Source organism: Oncorhynchus clarkii, chromosome 2 (genome assembly GCF_045791955.1).
Source record: "Oncorhynchus clarkii lewisi isolate Uvic-CL-2024 chromosome 2, UVic_Ocla_1.0, whole genome shotgun sequence".
Taxonomy (NCBI): Eukaryota; Metazoa; Chordata; class Actinopteri; order Salmoniformes; family Salmonidae; genus Oncorhynchus; species Oncorhynchus clarkii.
In genome coordinates, this window is record NC_092148.1 from 62,810,563 (window position 1) to 62,832,245 (window position 21,683).

The following is a 21,683-nucleotide window of genomic DNA, read 5'->3' on the forward strand; positions in this document are numbered from 1 at the left end:
TCCGGGATGCTGGCCTTCTAGGCAGAGTTGCAAAGAAAAAGCCATATCTCAGACTGGCCAATAAAACAAGATTAAAATGGGCAAAAGAACACAGACACTGGACAGAGGAACACTGCCTAGAAGGCCAGCATCACGGAGTCGCCTCTTCCCTGTTGATATTGAGATGGGTGTTCTGCAGGTACTATTTAATGAAGCTGCCAGTTGAGGACTTGTGAGGCGTCTATTTCTCAAACTAGACACTATACACATATACACACACACATATACATATACAGTGGGGCAAAAAAGTATTTAGTCAGCCACCAATTGTGCAAGTTCTCCCACTTAAAAAGATGAGAGGCCTGTAATTTTCATCATAGGTACACTTCAACTATGACAGACAAAATGAGATTTTTTTCCCCAGAAAATCACATTGTAGGATTTTTTATGAATTTATTTGCCAATTATGGTGGAAAACAAGTATTTGGTCACCTACAAACAAGCAAGATTTCTAGCTCTCACAGACCTGTAACTTCTTCTTTAAGAGGCTCCTCTGTCCTCCACTCGTTACCTGTATTAATGGCACCTGTTTGAACTTGTTATCAGTATAAAAGACACCTGTCCACAACCTCAAACAGTCACACTCCAAACTCCACTATGGCCAAGACCAAAGAGCTGTCAAAGGACACCAGAAACAAAATTGTAGACCTGCACCAGGCTGGGAAGACTGAATCTGCAATAGGTAAGCAGCTTGGTTTGAAGAAATCAACTGTGGGAGCAATTATTAGGAAATGGAAGACATACAAGACCACTGATAATCTCCCTCGATCTGGGGCTCCATGCAAGATCTCACCCCATGGGGTCAAAATGATCACAAGAACGGTGAGCAAAAATCCCAGAACCACACGGGGTGACCTAGTGAATGACCTGCAGAGAGCTGGGACCAAAGTAACAAAGCCTACCATCAGTAACACACTACGCCGCCAGCGACTCAAATCCTGCAGTGCCAGACGTGTCCCCCTGCGTAAGCCAGTACATGTCCAGGCCCGTCTGAAGTTTGCTAGAGAGCATTTGGATGATCCAGAAGAAGATTGGGAGAATGTCATATGGGAGAATGTCATATGGTCAGATGAAACCAAAATATAAGTTTTTGGTAAAAACTCAACTCGTCGTGTTTGGAGGACAAAAAATGCTGAGTTGCATCCAAAGAACACCATACCTACTGTGAAGCATGGGGGTGGAAACATCATGCTTTGGGGCTGTTTTTCTGCAAAGGGACCAGGACGACTGATCCGTGTAAAGGAAAGAATGAATGGGGCCATGTATCGTGAGATCTTCCATCAGCAAGGGCATTGAAGATGAAACGTGGCTGGGTCTTTCAGCATGACAATGATTCCAAACACACCGCCCGGGCAACGAAGGAGTGGCTTCGTAAGAAGCATTTCAAGGTCCTGGAGTGGCCTAGCCAGTCTCCAGATCTCAACCCCATAGAAAATCTTTGGAGGGAGTTGAAAGTCTGTGTTGCCCAGCAACAGCCCCAAAACATCACTGCTCTAGAGGAGATCTGCATGGAGGAATGGGCCAAAATAACAGCAACAGTGTGTGAAAACCTTGTGAAGACTTACAGAAAACGTTTGACCTCTGTCATTGCCAACAAAGGGTATATAACAAAATTATTGAGATAAACTTTTGTTATTGACCAAATACTTATTTTCCACCATAATTTGCAAATAAATTCATAAAAAAATCCTACAATGTGATTTTCTTTTTTTTTTTTTCTCATTTTGTTTGTCATAGTTGAAGTGTACCTATGATAAATTACAGGCCTCTCATATTTTTAAGTGTGAGAACTTGCACAATTGGTGGCTGACTAAATACTTTTTTGCCCCACTGTGTGTGTGTGTGTGTGTTTTGTACTGTGTACAAAACATTAGGAACACCGGCTCTTTCCATGACAGACTGACCAGGTTAATCCAGGTGAAAACTCATCTTTTATTGATATCACTTGTTAAATTCACTTCAATCAGTGTAGATGAAGGGGAGGAGACATGTTAAAGAAATCATTTTAAACAAGACAGGTGGAAGCTGTCCTAGTCAACCTCTTGCTCAGCAAGGATGGAGGAGAAAAGGACAGGATAATAGGAGAGGAGGCCACTATATACTATTGAGATGCAGCCGGTATTATTGCCAGTTGTTGTTGATTCCTGGTTTATATTAGGAGAGGAGTGTGAACTACCTGATCGCTGTGTTTTGCTGCTTTTCATCAAAACCATTAAACCCCTGCAGCACTAACACCGTCCAAGCGTGATTCATAGAAACTGCGTGATTCAAAGCGTGATTCATAGAAACGGAAGAAACATTGTGGTTAATATAGTTAAATCATTATAGAGCAGGTTTTAACACTTTTTTTAACCTTAAGCTGTCGTGTATGTTTGTGCATGTGGCTGGAAGTGTGTGTGTGTGCGCGCACCTTGAGGTCTGTGTGTCTACTTGTCTGTGTGTGCATGCATGTGTGGATTGGTTGGTACTTCTATCCTTGTGGGGACCTAAAATCATGAGGATAAAGGCTATTTTAAGTTGAGGGTTAGGGAAAATAGGACTTGGATGGAATGGAATGGAATGGAAATTAATTTTAGGTCCCTACGAGGATAGAACATAACGTGTGTGCATGCGTGTCTGTGTGGGTGTATTCACAGCAGCTCAGATGGCCACACTGTTCTCGATGCGGTCGGGGGACATGTAGTCATAAGGCAGCTCCAACTTCTTGTTCCTGTCTGTGATCTCACCAGAAATGGCCCTGAGCTCGGCCTGCACCTTCTCCACCAGCCTGCGAGGAGCGCCACTGCTGAACACAGGCTCACGATACTGACACAGAGGCACCTAGGAGAGGAAAGAAGAGATGGATGTAAAATACAAGATTTTAGTGGATAAGAGACACAAGATTATGCAATCGCAACAAATAATCTGCTCTCAAATTAGTTGTCAGTACTTCAAATGCAAAAGTCCACAGACCCACTTCAAAATACTTTGAGCCATCTACGACTTATTTTGTCCAATGTGTCTGGGCCTACGCATTGCCACATTCATACCCTGTATCTAGTTTTGTCCCATGGAAAAAATATTGTGGATCTAAAATGTTTTTCCTCATTATCCAGCACTATCGGACCACCATTTTATTACTTTTACAATCGCAACAAATAATCTGCTCAGACCCCAACCAAGTATTATCAAAAGCCATGCTATAAATTCTTGGACAACCCAAAGATTCCTTGATGCCCTTCCAGACTCCCTCCACCTACCCAAGGACGTTGGAGTGCATAAATCAGTAAACCATTTAACTGAGGATCCAAATATAACATTGTGTAATACCCTAGATGCAATCACACTTATAAAAACAAAAAACATTTGTCAAAGAAATGAGCTCCTTGGCAAATACCAGAGCCTGGAAGCAAGCTTCCAGAATATTGGAACTGAAAAGGTGCTCCACCAAACAAACTGGAAGTCTTCCAACTAGCTTGGAAAGACATTACCGTGCAGTATCCAAGAGCCCTCACTGCTGCTTGATCAGCCTACTTTTCCAACCGATTTGAGGAGAATAAAAATACAAAATGTGTTTTGATTCTGTCGCAAAGCTAACTAAAAAGGAGCATTCCCCAAGGGAGTATGGCCTTCATTTCAGCAATGTTGAATTCATGAACTTTGACGAAAAGATCATGGTCATTAGAAAGCAAATTAGGGACTCCTTGAATCTGCATAATTTAGTTGGCCTGAGTCTTCACAGAACTGCCAGAACCTAGGATCAATGGAGACACTCAAGTTCTTTGACACATTCACACAGGTAGTCATGGCCTCTAAACTGTCCAGCTGCCTACTGAACCCTAATTCCAACTAAACTACTGAAAGAGCTACTTCCTGTGCTTGGCCCTCCTATGTTTGTCACACCCTGACCTTAGAGATCCTTTACATTTTCTATTTGGTAGGTTAGGGTGTGACTAGGGTGGGAAATCTATGTTTATATTTCTTTGTTTGCCGAGTATGGTTCCCATTCAGAGGTAGCTGTCTATCGTTGTCTCTGATTGGGGACCATACGTAGGCAGCCCTTTTTCCCGCTTTCTGTTGTGGGATCTTGTCTTTGGTTGTTGCATGTGTTTGCACTCCTAACTTTACGTTCGTTGAGTTGTTTATTGTTTTTGGTGAAACATTTTATAATTAAAGGAAATGTACGTCTACCACGCTGCACCTTGGTCTTCATTTTTACGACGGACGTTACAGAAGATCCCACCGCCAACGGACCAAGCAGCGTGGTCAGGAGGACTCTACCTGGGAGGAAATCCTGGAGGGAGCAGGACCCTGGACAAGGGCCGGGGAGTATCGCCGTCCGAAGGAGGAGATAGAGGTAGCGAAAGCGGAACGGCGACGATACGAGGAGTTAGCTCAACGAAGCAAGCACGAGAGGCAGCCCCCCAAACATTTTTTGGGGGGACACACGGGGAGAATGGCGGCGTCGGGGTTCAGACCTGAGCCAACTTCATGTGCTTACCGTGGGGAGCGAGTGACAGGTCAAGCACCGTGTTATCCGGTTCTGCGCACCATGCCTTCTGTGCACATCCACAGTCCGGTGCGCTCTGTGCAAGCTCCCCGCAGTTGCCGTGCTAGAGTGGGCATTCAGCCAGGACGGATTGTGCCAGCTCAGCGCTCCTGGCCACCGGTGCGTCTCTTTGGCCCAGGATATCCTGCGCCAGCTCTACGCACTGTATCTCCAGTTCGCCAGCACAACCCAGTGCGGCCTGTGCCAGCGCTACAGGGGGGATTCAACCAGGACGCGTTGTGCCAGCTCTACGCTCCAGACCTCCAGTGCGCCTCCACGGCCCAGCATATCCTGCGCCGGCTCTACGCACTATGCCTCCAGTGCGCCTTCATAGCCCAGTGCATCCCGTGCCAGCTCTCCACACTCACCGAGCTAAAGTGGGTATCCAGCCAGGAAGCGGTGTGGCAGTTCCCCGCACCAGGCTTCCAGTATGTCTCCTCAGTCCGGTGAGACCTGTTTCGGCTCCACGTACGAATCCTCCAGTGATGATCCATGGCACGAAGCCTCCAGTGATGATCCATGGCACGAAGCCTCCAGTGATGATCCATGGCACGAAGCCTCCAGTGAAGATCCATGGCCCGGAGCCTCCAGCGACGATCCATGGCCCGGAGCCTCCAGCGGGGGTCCGCGGCTCGGAGCCTCCAGCGGGGGTCCGCGGCTTGGAGCCTCCAGCGGGGGTCCGCGGCTCGGAGCCTCCAGCGGGGGTCCGCGGCTCAGATCCTCCAGCGACGGTCCGCGGCTCAGAGCCTCCAGCGACGAGCTGCAGTCCAGAGCCTCCAGTGGGTGTTCACAGTATGGAGCCTTTGGCGTCGATCTGCAGTCCGGAGCCTCCGGCGGTGGTTCCCAGTTCAGAGCCTCCGGCGATGATCCACGGTCCGGTTCCTCCGGCAACGATTCACGGTCCGGTTCCACAGAAGCGGAGGGATCAGCGTAGGGAGCGGGGGCTAGGGGGTAGATGCTCACTGGGACCCTCCCCTATAGGTTCAGGTTTGCGGCCGGGTTTCCGCACCTCAGGGGGGGTACTGTCACGCCTTGACGTTAGAGCACTCCTAGCTTTACGTTCGTGGAGTTGTTTATTGTTTTTGGTGGAACATTTATAATTAAAGAAAATGTACGCCTACCACGCTGCACCTTGGTCTTCATTTAACGACGGACGTTACAATGTTGAACATATTAAAAAGCTCCCTATCCTCCGGATGTGTACCAAATTCTTTAAAAGTGGCAGTAATAAAGCCTCTACTGAAAAAGCCAAACCTTGACCTGGAAAATGTAAACTCTTTTCCTATACAGTTGCAAGAAAAAGTATGTGAACCCTTTGGAAATATCTGGTTTTCTGCATAAATTGGTCATAAAATTTGATCTGATCTTCATCTAGGTCACAACAATAGACAAACACAGTCTGCTTAAACTAATTACACACAATTATACGTATGTCTTTATTGAACACAGTGTAAACATTCACAGTGCAGGGTGGAAAAAGTATGTGAACCTTTAGATTTAATAACTGGTTGACCCTCCTTTTGGCAGCAATAACCTCAACCAAACATTTTCTGTAGTTGCTGATCAGACCTGCACAATGGTCAGGAGGAGTTTTGGACCATTCCTCTTTAAAAAACTATTTCAGTTCAGCAATATTCTTGGGATGTCTGGTGTGAACTGCTCTCGAGGTCATGCCACAGCATCTCAATCGGGTTGAGGTCAGGACTCTGACTGGGCCACTCCAGAAGGCGCATTTTCTTCTGTTGAAGCCATTCTGTTGATAATTTACTTCTGTGTTTTGGGTCGTTGTCCTGTTGCATCACCCAACTTCTGAGCTTCAATTGTCGGACCGATAGCCTAACATTCCCCTGCAAAATGTCTTGATAAACTTGGGAATTAATTTTTCTGTTGATGATAGCAACCTGCGGTAGCAAAGCAACCCCGAAACACGATGCTCACTCCACCATACTTTACAGTTGGGATGGGCTTTTTTTCCTCCACACATTGTGTTATGTGTTCCGTTCCAAAACAACCCAACTGTAGTTTCATCTGTCCATAGAATATTTTGCCCATAGCGTTGTGGAACATCCAGGTGCACTTTTGCAAATTTCAGACATGCAGCAATGTTTTTTTTGGACAGCAGTGAACAGCACCATCTTCCGTGGTGTCCTCCCATGAACATCATTCTTGTTTAGTGTTTTACGTATCGTAGACTCTGATTTCTGTAAGTCTTCAGCTGACACTCTAGGATTCTTCTTAACCTCATTGAGCATTCTGTGTTGTGCTCTTGCAGTCATCTTTGCAGGACGGCCACTCCTAGTGAGTGTAGCAACAGTGCTGAACTTTCTCCATTTAGACAAGAAGACAAATGTATTACCATGGACTGATGAACATCAAGGCTTTTAGAGATATTTTTGTAACCCTTTCCAGCTTTATGCAAGTCAACAATTCTTAATCGTATGTCTTCTGAGATCTCTCTTGTTCAAGGCATGGGTCACATCAGGCAATGCTTCTTGTGAATAGCAAACTCAAATTTTGTGATTTTTTTATAGGGCAAGGTAGCTATAACCAACATCTCCAATCTCGTCTCATTGATTGGACTCCAGGGTAGCTGACTCCTGACTCCAATTAGCTTTTGGAGAAGTCATTAGCCTAAGGGTTCCATACATTTTTACAACCTACACTGTGAATGTTTAAATTCTGTATTCAATATAGACAAGAAAAATACAATTTGTGTGTTATTCGTTTAAGCAGACTGTTTGTCTACTGTTGTGACTTAGATGAAGATCAGATAAAAATTCGATGACCAATTTATGCGGAAATCCAGGTAATTCCAAAGGGTTCACATACTTTTTCTTGCCACTGTATCCCATTCCTCTCAAAATGTTTTCAAAAAGCTGTTGTGCAGCACCATATGCCTTCCTGAAGACAAATAATGTATACGAAACACTCCAGTCTGGTTTTAGACCCCATCATAGTACTGAGACTGCACTTGTGAAGGTGGTAAATTACCTTTTAATGGCGTCAGACCAAGGCTCTGCATCTGTCCTCGTGCTCCGAGACCTTAAACCCGCTTTTGACACCAACGATCACCACATTCTTTTGAAGATATTGTAAACCCTAATCTGAAACGTTTTTCTAAGCAAACAGCTGGAGGCAGGGCTTTCTCCTACAGAGCTCAATTTTTATGGAATGGTGTGCCTATCCATGTGAGAGATATAAGACTCTGTCTCAACCTTTTAAGTCTTTACTGAAGACTCATCTCTTCAGTAGGTCCTAGGATTGAGTGTAGTCTGGCCATGGGGTTCGAAGGTGAACGGAATGACACTGGAATGATGAACCGCCCTTGTTGTCTCTGCCTGGCCGGGTCCCCTCTCACCACTGGGATTCTCTGCTTCTGACTCGATTACGGAGGCTGAGTCACTGGCTTACTAGTGCTCTTCCATGTCGTCCCTTTGAGGGGTGTGTCATGTCGTGCCAGGCTTTTTTCCACTATCCTCGACTTGGGTGGGTTGAGTCACTGATGCAATCTTCCTGTCCCGTCTTGCCTACCCTCAGGCACGTGTGGTGGAGAAGATCTTCGTGGGCTATACTCAGCCTTGTCTCATGGTAGTAAGTTTATTTACTTATTCAGACCCTTTGACCTTTTCTACATTTTATTACGTTACAGCCTTATTCTGAAATGTACTAAATAATTATTTTTCTTCATCAATCTACACACAATAGCCCATCATGACAAAGCAAAAACAGATTTCTAGAAACTTTTGCTAATTTATTAAATATAAAAAACAGATACCTTATTTAAGTATTCAGTATAAGTATTCAGACCCTTTTGCTATGAGACTCGAAATTGAGCTCAGGACAATCCTGTTTCCATTGATCATCCTTGAAATGTTTCTACAACTTGATTGGAGTCCACTGCTCGTAAATTCAATTGATTGGACATGATTTGGAAAGGCACACACCTGTCTATATAAGGGTTCCTCAGTTGACGATGCATGTCAGATTAAAAACCAAGCCATGACGTCGAAGGAATTGTCTGTAGAGCTCCGAGACAGGTTTGTGTCCAGGCACGGATTTGTACCAAAACATTTTTGCAGCATTGAAGGTCCCCAAGAACACAGTGGCCTCCATTATTCTTAAATTAAAGAAGTTTGGAACCACCAAGAATCTTCTTAGAGCTGGCCGCCTGGCCAAACTGAGCAATATGGGGAGATAGGCCTTGGTCTGGGAGGTGACCAGGAACCCGATGATCACTCAGAGAGCTACAGAGTTCCTCTGTGGAGATGGGAGAACCTTCCAGAAGGACAACCATTTCTGCAGCACTCCACCAATCAGGCCTTTTATGGTAAAGTGGCCAGATGGAAGCCACTATTCAGTAAAAGGCACATGACAGCCCGTTTGGAGTTTGCCAAAAGGCACCTAAAAACTTTCAGATCATGGGAAACAAGATTCAGAGCGTACAGAGCGATCCTTGATGAAAACCTGCTCCAGAACGTTCAGGACCTCTGACTTCCAACAGGACAATGACCCTAAGCACACAGCCAAGACAACGCAGGAGTGGCTTCAGGAGAAGTCTCTGAATGTCCTTGAGTGGCCCAGCCAGAACCCGGACTTGGACCCGATCGAACATTGCCGGAGAGACCTGAAAATAGCTGTGCAGCGACTCTCCCCATCCAACCTGACAGAACTTGAGAGGATCTGCAGAGAAAAATGGGAAACTCCCCAAATACAGGTGTGCCAAGCTTGTCGCGCCATACCCAAGAAGACTTGAGGCTTAAATCGCTGCCAAAGGTGCTTCAACAAAGTACAGAATAATGGGTCTGAATACTTATGTAAATGTGATGTTTTTTAATATTTTTTATACATTTGCAAATGTCCGGCAAATTTTTGTCATTATGTGGTATTGTGTGTCTTACGTAGTCTGCAGCGGGCTGGGATAGTAGGAACAGAGTGATGAGGAGGTTGCAGGTGGAGTTGACGTCCGGGAGGATGGAGAGAATCTCGTCTTCCGTCAACATGCCTTTGGTCTGGGGAGGGGGGTGCGTCATGGAGGCTGGGCAGTTGGGCATCCACAGGTCAAAATCCACCTGCAGGGAACAAGAACGGGAATCGGTAACACGTTGTCACAAATTATACCATATTTCCTTTAGAGCACACTACTTTTGACCAGAGCCCATATGTGTCTTAAGTGAAGATTTGGACCTACTTGATTGATTGATGGGTACAGTTTATTGGTTAATCATGTTGATGGGTTAATTACCTGAGAGAAGTTGACAGCAGCGTGCAGCGCAGAGCAGCAGTATATAACCATGGTAACAAACTGAGAGAGTTCTGGTTTGGTTTGGAATGACTGTGGGCAACCTGAGGGAACCAGGAGGGGGAACAGTGTAGTCAGTTAGTTATATAGTGAGATCATTTCAGTTGACAATCAAAAAATGCACAGCCATAGACTGAGAAACCACTTCTCATGTACGCAGTCGGCGTTTCAATTAATCCCAAAGGTGTTTTATGGGGTTGAGGTCAGGGCTCTGTGCCAGTAAAGTTATTCCACATCGATCTTGACAAACCATTTCTGTATGGACCTTGTTTTGTGCACAGGGGAATTGTCATGTTGAAACAGGAAAAGGCCTTCCCCAAACTGTTGCCACAAAGTTGGTAGCTCAGCATCGTCTTGAATGTTATTGTGTACTGTAGCGTTAAGATTTCCCTTCACTGGAACTAAAGGGCCTAGGCCGAACCATGAAAAACAGCCCCAGACCATTTTTCCTCCTTCACCAAACTTTACAGTTGGCACTATGGTAGCGTTCTCCTGGCATTCGCCAAACCCAGACTCGTCAATCAAATTGCCAGATGGTGAAGCGTGATTCATCATTCCACAGAACGCGTTTCCACTGCTCCAGAGTCCAATGGTGGTGAGCGTTTACACCACTCCAGCCGACGCTTGGCATTTCGCATTGTGATCTTAGGCTTGTGTGTGCTTGCCAATCCCATATCATGAAGTTCCTGACGAACAGTTCTTGTGCTGATGTTGCTTACAGAGGCAGTTTGGAACTCGGTAGTGAGTGTTGCAACCAAGGACAGACTTTTACGTGCTATACGCTTCAGCACTCGGCTGTCCTGTTCTGTGAGCTTATGTGGCTTACCACTGTGGCTGCGCCTGGATGTTTCCACTTCACAACAACAGCACTTACAGTTGACTGGGGCAGCTCTAACAGGGCAGAAATGTGACTAACTGGCTTGTTGGAAAGGTTGCATCCTATGACGGTGCAATGTTGAAAGTCACTGAGCTTTTCAGTAAGGCCAGTCTACTGCCAATGTTTGCATATGGAGATTGCATGGTTGTGTGCTCAATTTTATACACTTGTCAGCAAGGGGTGTAGCTGAAATAGCCGAATCCCTTTAAGGGGTGTCCACATACTTACGTGTTTGTGTGTGTGTGTGTATATGTGTGTATATATATGTATGTATATGTGTGTAATTTATTGAACAGTAAGTTTCACATAGGGTGATATTGGTAGAACACACACACCGACCTGAGTGAGGGAGCTGTAGGAAGCCATGTGTGTAGATCTCAGTGATCCAGCTCTGCAGCTCAGAGTCCTGCTCCACATCCTGGTCTCCAAGGTAATACACATCCACCCAGCCACTCACAAATCTGCCACATGGTCACACAAAACACAACAGTAATGATGGTGCTTGTAAAAAAGGAAGTGTGTTGTATGTGTGTGTACCTGTGCAGTGCGGTCCACACTCGCAGTGCGTCATGTGCATAGTAGCAGTGTTTGAGTGTGTGTATCCCTCTGTCTGCCAGGTCGTCAGGGACACACAGGGAGCGGTAACGCAGACGCTCTGTGGCTCGAGACAACAGTACAGGCAACGCCTTCAGACCACAGCCTACGGCCTGACACACAACAGGAACATGCAATTTTGTGGTTATAAACTAGCAAACATTTATAGGCATATGCACAAAGAAAATATGTGTACTAAAAGATTGCAACTCACACAAACATTTCAAGACACACGATCATACCTTGTCAAACACTCCGTTGGCAGCCAGTAGAGAGGCCCTGGCTTGGATGTTGATCTGTAGTGTGGTTTTTATGTGAGGCATCAACAACTGCAACAATAATATTAATAATAACAACAAGTCAGATTCTAGCTCATGACAGCTCTATAAAATGCAATTCCAACTGCAAGGTACTAGAGAAACAGATGTGAGCTCACGAGACTTCCGGATGGTTCAGGAGGTTAACTAAACTTTCACCTATGCAGCCTGGTCTATACGTAACAAGTAAACGTAAATCCGGGACACTCAAATTAGTATGATATGTTACGTTTGGTTTATGTAGGATTGAAGGTTATTTAAGGCAAAACAAAAGGAGGTTGTTTGTTCGGGGTGGGCGTATAACACAAAAGTTGCATGTTTAAGTCTCATCATTTTTAGTTGTTTTGTAACTACTTAGCATGTCAGCTAACCCTTCCCCTAACCTTAACCCAGTTAATGTTAGCCACCTAGCTAATGTTAGCGTTAGACACCCTGCTACCTAGCTAACTTTAGCCACAACAAATTGGAATTCATAATCAGTAGAGGCTGGTGGGAGGAGCTATAGGAGGACGGACTCATTGTAATGGCTGAAATGGAACGGAGTCAAACGTGGTTTCCATATGTTTTTCGTTCCATTAATTCCATTCCAGCCATTACAATGAGCCTGTCCTCCTATAACTCCACCCACCAGCCTCCACTGTTCGTAACATATCATACCTATTGCAAATTTGTAACATATTGTTGGAATTGCGATTCGTAACATATCATACTAAATGGAGGGAGACATATTTACGTTTACTATGTTACATCTAAACATCCAGGTTGCATCACGATTCACAGATCTAATGAGTGGTGGTGTATTTATTAGAACTTTACCTACTATATTTACTATTTACCTGTTTATTACATACTATTTACCTGGTGTAGAGGGTGTACTTCTGGCAGCTGCCTGAGGGTGGCTGTGCAACACACCTCTCCCAGCAGGTGGGTTCTGAGGAAGTGAGAGGAAAGCTGGTGGCACTGGAAGTCTGAGCAGCGCACCCAGGTCTTAGCCAACAGCCAATCAGGGCCAGGGTCAGAGGGCAGGAACACTGGGTTCTGAGGACCAGGGGCCTGCTGCAGCTGTGGGTATAATTAGTGGTACAATAGTTTCAGAATTATACATTTTTGTAGTAGCAATAACAGTAGTAGTAGCAGTACTAGTAGAATCAAACTAGTAATAGCATTCCCCTCTGGGTTAATAAAGTGGCTGTCTACCTGTCAGTATGTACATTACCCGTCAAAAGTTTAGACACAACTACTCATTCCAGAGTTCTTCTTTATTTTTACTATTTTCTACGTTGCACAATAATAGTGAAGACATCAAAAAACTATGAAATAACACATAGAATCATGTAGTAACCAAAAAAGTGTTAAACAAATCAAAATATATTTTACATTTTAGATTCTTCAAAGTAGCCACCCTTTTCCTTGATGACACCTTTGCACACTCTTGGCAGTCTCTCAACCAGTTTCATGAAGCAGTCACCTGGAATGCGATATCTTAACCGTCATCGATAACAATACTGTACAGCCATATTCATTGACCTGGCTAAGGCTTTCGACTCTGTCAATCACATCTTCATTGGCAGACTCGATAGCCTTGGTTTCTCAAATGATTGCCTCTTCTGGTTCACCAAGGACTTCTCTGATAGAGTTCAGTGTGTCAAATTGGAGGGCCTGTTGTCCGGGCCTCTGGCAGTCTCTATGGGGGTACCACAGGGTTCAATTCTTGGACCGACTCTCTTCTCTGTATACATAAATGATGTCGCTCTTGCTGCTGGTGAGTCTCTGATCCACCTCTACTCAGATGACACCATTCTGTATACTTCTGGCCCTTCTTTGGACACTGTGTTAACAACCCTCCAGACGGGCTTCAATGCCATACAACTCTCCTTCCCTGGCCTCCAATTGCTCTTAAATACAAGTAAAACTAAATGCATGCTCTTCAACCGATCGCAGCCTGCACCTGCCCGCCCGTCCAACATCACTACTCGGGACGGTTCTGACTTACAAATACCTAGGTGTCTGGTTAGACTGTAAACTCTCCTTCCAGACTCACATCAAACATCTCCAATCCAAAGTTAAATCTAGGATTGGCTTCCTAGTTTGCAACAAAGCATCCTTCACTCATGCTGCCAAACATACCCTTGTAAAACTGACCATCCTACCGATCCTCGACTTCGGCGATGTCATTTACAAAATAGCCTCCAATACCCTACTCAATAAATTGGATGCAGTCTATCACAGTGCCATCCGTTTTGTCACCAAAGCCCCATATACTACCCACCACTGCAACCTGTACACTCTCGTTGGCTGGCCCTCGCTTCATACTCGTCGCCAAACCCACTGGCTCCAGGTCATCTACAAGACCCTGCTAGGTAAAGTCCCCCCTTATCTCAGCTCGCTGGTCACCATAGCAGCACCCACCTGTAGCACGCGCTCCAGCAGGTATATCTCACTGGTCACCCCCAAAACCAATTCTTCCTTTGGCCGCCTCTCCTTACAGTTCTCTGCTGCCAATGACTGGAACGAACTACAAAAAAACTATGAAACTGGAAACACTTATCTCCCTCACTAGCTTTAAGGACCAGCTGTCAGAGCAGCTCACAGATTACTGCACCTGTACATAGCCCATCTATAATTTAGCCCAAAAAACTACCTCTCCCCCTACTGTATTTATTTATTTAGCTCATTTGCACCCCATTATTTATCTCTACTTTGCACATTCTTCCACTGCAAATCTACCATTCCAGTGTTTTACTTGCTATATTGTATTTACTTCGCCACCATGGCCTTTTTTTGCCTTTACCTCCCTTATCTCACCTCATTTGCTCACATTGTATATAGACTTATTTTACTACTGTATGTTTTACTCCATGTGTAACTCTGTTGTATGTGTCGAACTGCTTTGCTTTATCTTGGCCAGGTCGCAATTGTAAATGAGAACTTGTTCTCAACTTGCCTACCTGGTTAAATAAAGGTGAAATAAATTAATTTTAGTTGACAGGTGTGCCTTGTTAGAAGTTAAGTTGTGGAATTTATTTCCTTCTTAATGCGTTTGAGACAATCAGTTGTGTTGTGACAAGGTAGGGGTGGTATACAGAAGATAGCCCTATTTGGTAAAAGACCAAGTCCATATTATGGCAAGAACAGTTCAAATAAGCAAAGAGAAACGACAGTCCATCCTTACATTAAGACATGAAGGTCAGTCAATCCCGAAAATTTCAAGAACTTTGAAAGTTTCTTCAAGTGCTGTCGCAAAAGCCATCAAGTGCTATGATGAACGGATGATCTCTGCATGTTCCCACCATGAAGCGTGGGGGTGCTTTGCTGGTGACACTCAGTGATTTATTTAGAATTCAAGGGACACTTAACCAGCATGGCTACCACAGCATTCTGCATGGATAAGCCATCCCATCTGATTTGCGCTTCGTGAGACCTTCATTTGTTTTTCAACAGGACAATGACCCAACACCTCCAGGCTGTGTAAGGGCTATTTGACCAAGAAGGAGAGTGATAGAGTGCTGCATCAGATGACCTGGTGTCCACAATCACCCTACCTCAACCCAATTGAGATGGTTTGGGAAGAGTTGGACCACAGAGTGAAGGAAAAGCATCCAACAAGTGCTCAGCATATGTGGGAACTCCTTCAAGGCGGTTGGAAAAGCATTCCAGGTGAAGCTGGTTGAGAGAATGCCAAGAGTGTGCAAAGGTGTCATCAGGCAAAGGGTAGCTACTTTGAAGAATCTAAAATACAAAAAATATTTTGATTTGTTTAACACTTTTTTGAATACTACATGATTCCATATGTGTTATATCATAGTTTTGATGTCTTCACTATTATTCTACAATGTAGAAAATAGTAAAAATAAAGAAAAACTCTGGAATTGGTAGGTCTGTCCAAACCTTTGACTGGTACTGTATGTATGTATGTATTTATGCCAGCCAGCCAGCCAAAGATGACCGGACTCACTTGGATGGCGATGGGTTTGAGCTCCCCTTCCTGGTTGAGGTGCAGAAGGACTAGCGGGGCGGCGAGAAACTGCTGCTTCCCATTGATCACGTTGGCCGGGACACCTTCCAACATCTCGTAGTCCAGCAGGAAAATAGACCCTCTCTGCCGTGAACGCACAAAGGTGAAGTTTGAAGTTTCACACAGTGCAAATCCAACACACACCTGTGTGGTCCAGTGGTTGCTGCCGCTGACCCCGATACACGTATGCCAGAGTTAGCATGTGTTCAAATACTGCCCTTTGACTGTCGCGTTCCATCTTTCCAGAGCTTTGCAATCTCTTCAATAAAAGCTAAAAAAAAAACACTCACCGGCAGTCAGGTACACACACACACACCTCTAGTTCCTGTTCCAGTGAGGATCCTTCAGGCAGGAAGGGGCAGAGAATGTCAGAGTTGATTGACAGGTTGGGAGGGAGGAGGCGTGTCTGTCGCACCATGAGAGGGTTACAGCCGTTCAAACACTGGTAGCCAAAGAACCAGTCCTCAGCCCAATGGGCCTGCACATACTCTTCAAGGGAGGGAGAGAAAAGAGAAGGATATCAAGGGTTGGGGGGTTAAAGAGAGAAAGGACAGGCAGTGAGAATTGGCGTGCGTGTGTGTGTGTGTGTATGACATACTAGCGACAGTATTCTGGCTCCCATTGTGGCTGAACATGGTCTCCAGCTCAGTAAAGCTACTCCAGGATTCAGCTCTCTCAGCAAAACCCCTTAGATACTGCAGATTGATGCCTGGGCTGAGAGGATGAATACAATGTGAAGGGGAAGACCAAATGTTTAGGTGAGGACAAACAGAATGTGGAGGGCAAATAGAATGTGGAGGGCAAATAGAATGTGGAGGGCAGACAGAATGTGGAGGGCAAATAGAATGTGGAGGGCAAATAGAATGTGGAGGACAAACAGAATGTGGAGGGCAAATAGAATGTGGAGGGCAAATAGAATGTGGAGGGCAGACAGAATGTGGAGGGCAAATAGAATGTGGAGGGCAAATAGAATGTGGAGGGCAGACATAATGTGGAGGGCAAACAAAACATTGAGAGCAAAGGGCTGACCTTTGGCGTGTGTAGCTGAGGTTGGGTCCCAGTTCCTTCAGACTGGTCATGTCCACACAGTGAGGGACACCCTCAGCAAACGTACGCCACCTACAGGGCAGACCACCACATGACATCAAACTATTGGTACTAAAGGCAAACTCACTTGATTCGTGTAAGAGCAGCTTTGTGTGAATGTTTAATTAATTAATGTTCTACCTTCACACCTCCTCCTCCTCCATAATGCTAACACCGATTTTAGAACTTTATTAACACTAAACCAAGTGAGCACCGACTGACGCAGAACTTCCATGGGTTTTGAAAAGTGGGGCGGCAGGTAGCCTAGGGGTTAGAGTGTTGGGCCAGTAACCGAAAGGTTGCTGGATCGAATCCCTGAGCTGACAAGGTAAAAATCTGTTGTCCTGCCCCTGAACAAGGCAGTTAACCTACTGTTCCCCAATAGGCCATCATTGTAAATAAGAATTTACTTAATTGACTTGCCTAGTTAAATAAAAATGTAAAAAATGTGGTTGATTTCAATGTTCACAGACGCTGATTTCTTGTCCAGTCCCCCCCAGCTTTGATTTGCCCCAAAAATAAACGTCTATGATTGGTTCAGATTTAGTCTGGTCCGGACCGGCCTTGATTTGGCCTAACTTGGTTCAGATGTGGTCTGGTCCAGACCAGCCTTGATTTGGCCCAAGCATAGACTTATCCCACCGAGCACATCACACGTAATTTCAACATGGAAATGTGGGTAATATTTGATTCACACACTCAAAAAGGACTACCAGAAGTTATGCACAACCAAATTCCAATGGAAAACTATGTCTGATCTTTAGTTGAGTTGTCATCTGAATGTGTTATCATTGCGCTTTCAACCATTTAAAAGCACAACATACAATGTCAGATATTTTGTATTTATACAACAACTTAATTTGTTATCACTTGCAGTTGAAATTATATTAAACGTGCATGGTACAAGTGATCAATGCTGTTCGAGATTCTGTGTAGATTATTATAGCACTTGTGAATATTTCCACAGACCTGCGACCTTTGCACGCTATGGTGAACATGCACACTTTCTACAATTACATAAGAAAACATTTATAGTTAAAGTAACCTCAATGTACAGTGCATTCAGAATGTATTCAGACCTCCTAACTTTTTACATTACAGCCTTATTCTAAAATGGATTAAATCATTCCCCCCTGATCATTATTTATTTAAATATAATTTAACAGTTCCATTTCACGCCATGCTGTTAATAGAAATAATTTATTATAATTTACCATTTTAACCAAGAAAGGTTTAAATTTAATGCACAAATATTGTACAATCCAGGTGTGCTGTAACGGATCTCGTCCTCCTCTTCTGAGGAGGAGTAGCGAGAAGGATCGGAGGACCAAAACGCAGCGTGGTAAGTGTCCATAATGTTTAATAAAAACAACAGAACACTGGAACAAAACAAAAAACGTGCATCAACGAAACAGTCCCGTGTGGCGGCAAACACTGACACGGAAGACAAACACCCACAACCCAACAGTGAAATTCAGGCTACCTAAGTATGATTCTCAATCAGGGACAACAATTGACAGCTGCCTCTGATTGTGACCCATACTTGGCCGAACTCAAAAACCAACATAGAAAAACAAACAGACTGCTTTCCCAACTCACTCCCTGACCATCCTAAAACAAATAATAAAATAACAGAACTATGGTCAGAATGTGACATGTGCAAAGCTCTTAGAGACTTACCCTGAAAGACTGTAGTCGCTGCCCATGATTTCTAACGTGTTGACTCAGGGGTGTGAATACTTATGTAAATGAGACATTTCTGTATTTAATTTTCAATAAATTTGCCAACATTTCTAAAAACATGTTTTCACTTTGTCCTTATGCATTGTGTGTAGATGGATAAGAACAAATATCTATTTAATCCATTTTGAATTCAGGCTGTAACAGAACAAAATGTTGAATAAGTCAAGGGGTATGAATACTTTCTAAAGGCACTGTAAGTGACAGATGGGATCGATCTCCATTTTGCTGTTTTAATTGGAAATATAACTTTTGAATGTGTCAATGTTTTCTTTATTGACGTAGGTTTAAGATAAATTATGTACGGTTTAAATTTGTCCATAGAAACAACTACCCAAAGAATAATTTTCAATGGGGTGACTTCAACGTCTGTAAAATACGTATTTTCAACATCCGTAAAATAAGTTTTATCAACGTCCATATGATAAGTATTTTCAACGTCTTTTCAAATCCTTTTGCTCCCTGGGAAGTGCCTGGTGGTAGAGTTAGGAGATGTGTTGACAGTGAGCGAAGGAGATGTGTGGGAGAGAAAAGATGATACGAGGAGTGTGTAGTAAGAGGACATTTGTTGTGGTTTAGTTGCGATACCTGATGTGCTGCTGTTTAGTGTGCAGATCTTTGAGTCTGTGGTCCTTCAGTGTTTGCACAGTCTCTGAGTTCAACAGACACACTGAGAGAGAGAGATGATTATTATTAAAATATGAAGTCTACGCCACTTCCTCTTTCCATGGTAACGTTATAGTATGTAGTTCTCAAACATTGCCTGGTTCATCAGTGTGACGGAAAGAGCTCTTACTCACACTTCCTGTAATATGGGGTATGACCATGTGATATATTTAAAAAAAAAAAAAACTAATAAAACACTCTCACTGTCTCCATTCCGTAGCTCCACGTCACCATCTACAGACCGGAGCCACCTGCTACAAGGGAAGTGCTCTGCCCCTTGGTGCTGTAGCCCCGCCCCTTCCTCCTGTCTGTCACACAGCCTCCGGACCTCCACCCCCCTGCAGTGCCAGTCCAGGTCCGGGAAACCCGTCCGAGCCTCCAACCGTAGCCGGACCAGAACTACTCGACCCAGTGCCACCTCTGACCACACTCTGACCACACAGGCCTGGAACAGGGATAATGGATGATTTTTTTTTTTTTAGGTAAAGCGCTTTGAAATTGGGTGAAATGCTATCTAAAATGAAATAATGTTTTATTAGACAACACAAACTGCAGGTTATAATATACTGACAGAGAGGGGGGGGGGGGGGGGGGGGGAGAAAGATGAGGAAGAGCGAAAGGGCAAGGGGGAGTAAGAGAAAGATGGGGGAGCGAGAGAAAGATAGAGAGGGGAGGAAGGGAGACGGAGAGAACTCACTGATCCAGGTAGGAGGTGGTGCTGGTTGGCCCCAGCGTTCACTGAGATGGGTGGGGTTTCGCCACCCTCTGAGCCAATCAGAGTGAGGCGTAGGATGCTGTATGTTCCAGAGGTGGGGGCTGGTAAGGTATGGACGATCACCTGAAATTCCTCCATGGCACTGGCCATGACACACACACAAAACCACGTATTTGCATGCACTGAGGAGAGTGGCATTCTTCTGTGTTCGATATTTGAATTGGAAATCATCAGGCCATTGCTGCATCTTGTTCATGACTTGTCAACCATGCTGACTTGACATATCACTACCGTACAATACACAATGTGCAGTACAAAAAAATGGCTAAATGCACATTCAATTCAATGATAGGCTTTGATCACGTTGATACCATAATAACAGTCCTTGTTATGAATAAGCCTATTTTACAGTTTTACAATTCATCATGTGTGGTTATGGTAAATAAATATGTAAAGGTGCACTATGCAGAAATTTCCCAATTTCAGTTTGTGACAAAATAAGAAATGTATAGTGTAGAAAGTCATTGTACCATCTAAATAGCTGTAACATCTTTTCAATGACCTCAAATATTGTATTTTCAACTTTTGAAGCTGAAAGTAAAAGATACAAAAATGAAACTTAAGAACGGGAACCGATTTTAAGGCTTCTTAGACTTCCTTTCAATGAGAATGACATTTATAACTCAGATTTCTATGTGAATTTGTTCTGGTCACCCAAAAAGTTACATATTGCATCTTTAATTTAACCTATGTATACTTATCATGACTCAATCAACAGTGCAAAGTTGTCTAATAACCCAGTGTTAAGTTTTATTCTCTAAGGGAAACTGAATAATAAGAGAGACACTTACCTTCTGTTTTCCTATGAAGAACACAAACACAGCATACTGCAACTGCCAGTGTGTTCCTTTTCGAAAGACACTTGTTGGTCTCAGACTAGACGTAACATTCAGACTAGACGTAACATAGTAAACGAAAATCCGGGACATTCAAATTAGTATGATACTGAATGTTACGTTTGGTATTGGTATGGTTACATAAGACAGACGGTTAGTGGAGGAAAAAAGAAAAGGACGGAAGTTGGTCGGGGTGGATGGGTGGTCATATAACGCGAATGTCTAGCGACACAAAGGTTGCGTGTTTGAATCTCATCGCGGACAACGTTTAGCTAATTAGAAACTTTTAAACTACTTACTACTTCATAGCTACTTTGCAACTACTTAGCACATTAACTAACCATTCCCTTAACTTAACCCTTTTAGCTAACCCTTCCCCTAAACCTTCAACCTAACTCCTAATCATAACCCCTAGCCTAGCTAATGTTATCCAAATTGGAATTTGTAACACATCATACATTTTGCAAATTCATAACATATTGTACGTTTCGCAAATTTGTAACATGTTATACGTTTTAAACATTTTTAATAAATCATATAAATTGTAATTCTTAACATGTCATACGAATTGGATAATGGACATCCACAAATTAATACATACCATACTAACATGCTAAATGGAGGGTCTCTGGGTTAAGTACAAAATAATACAAAATGCTCTGAGACCAGGTTGCTTGCATTCATCCAACCCAATGTGTGGGTGGATCTTGTGCTTGCTTCCTTCCTGGTCTGTCACTATTAGCCAAGGCTACTACTCATGATCAGTCCTCAGATATAGGCCTGCTATCTGTTTACACAATCTTATACATTAATTTGCATACCTCCTTTTGCGTAGGGCATGAATTAATGTTTCTTGATAAGCAGACTGGTCTGGTAGCCTATTTGTTTATTATGAGCTCATGGTAGGAAGG

The 21,683-nt window shown here is 43.9% G+C and overlaps 1 protein-coding gene across 2 annotated transcripts; it reads right to left on the minus strand.

The window, feature by feature from the left end:
- Nucleotides 1–1,951: 1,951 nt before the first annotated feature.
- Nucleotides 1,952–20,806, minus strand: LOC139371348 (polyunsaturated fatty acid lipoxygenase ALOX15B). 2 transcript variants are annotated; one of them, XM_071111707.1, is made up of 15 exons: nucleotides 20,728–20,806; nucleotides 19,859–20,018; nucleotides 19,366–19,606; nucleotides 19,084–19,165; nucleotides 16,699–16,788; nucleotides 16,268–16,383; nucleotides 15,986–16,158; nucleotides 15,610–15,753; nucleotides 12,513–12,716; nucleotides 11,580–11,666; nucleotides 11,281–11,450; nucleotides 11,083–11,204; nucleotides 9,810–9,910; nucleotides 9,466–9,636; nucleotides 1,952–2,859 (listed from the first exon to the last, which is right to left on the minus strand). In XM_071111707.1, exons 2-15 carry the CDS (start codon nucleotides 20,012–20,014, stop codon nucleotides 2,680–2,682), a joined length of 2,037 nt encoding a protein of 678 aa, XP_070967808.1. In that variant the 5' UTR covers nucleotides 20,015–20,018; nucleotides 20,728–20,806; the 3' UTR covers nucleotides 1,952–2,679. The 2 variants fall into 2 exon arrangements, with proteins under 2 accessions (XP_070967808.1, XP_070967800.1); XM_071111699.1 differs by lacking the exon at nucleotides 20,728–20,806 and having other exon boundaries at nucleotides 19,859–20,107.
- Nucleotides 20,807–21,683: the final 877 nt, after the last annotated feature.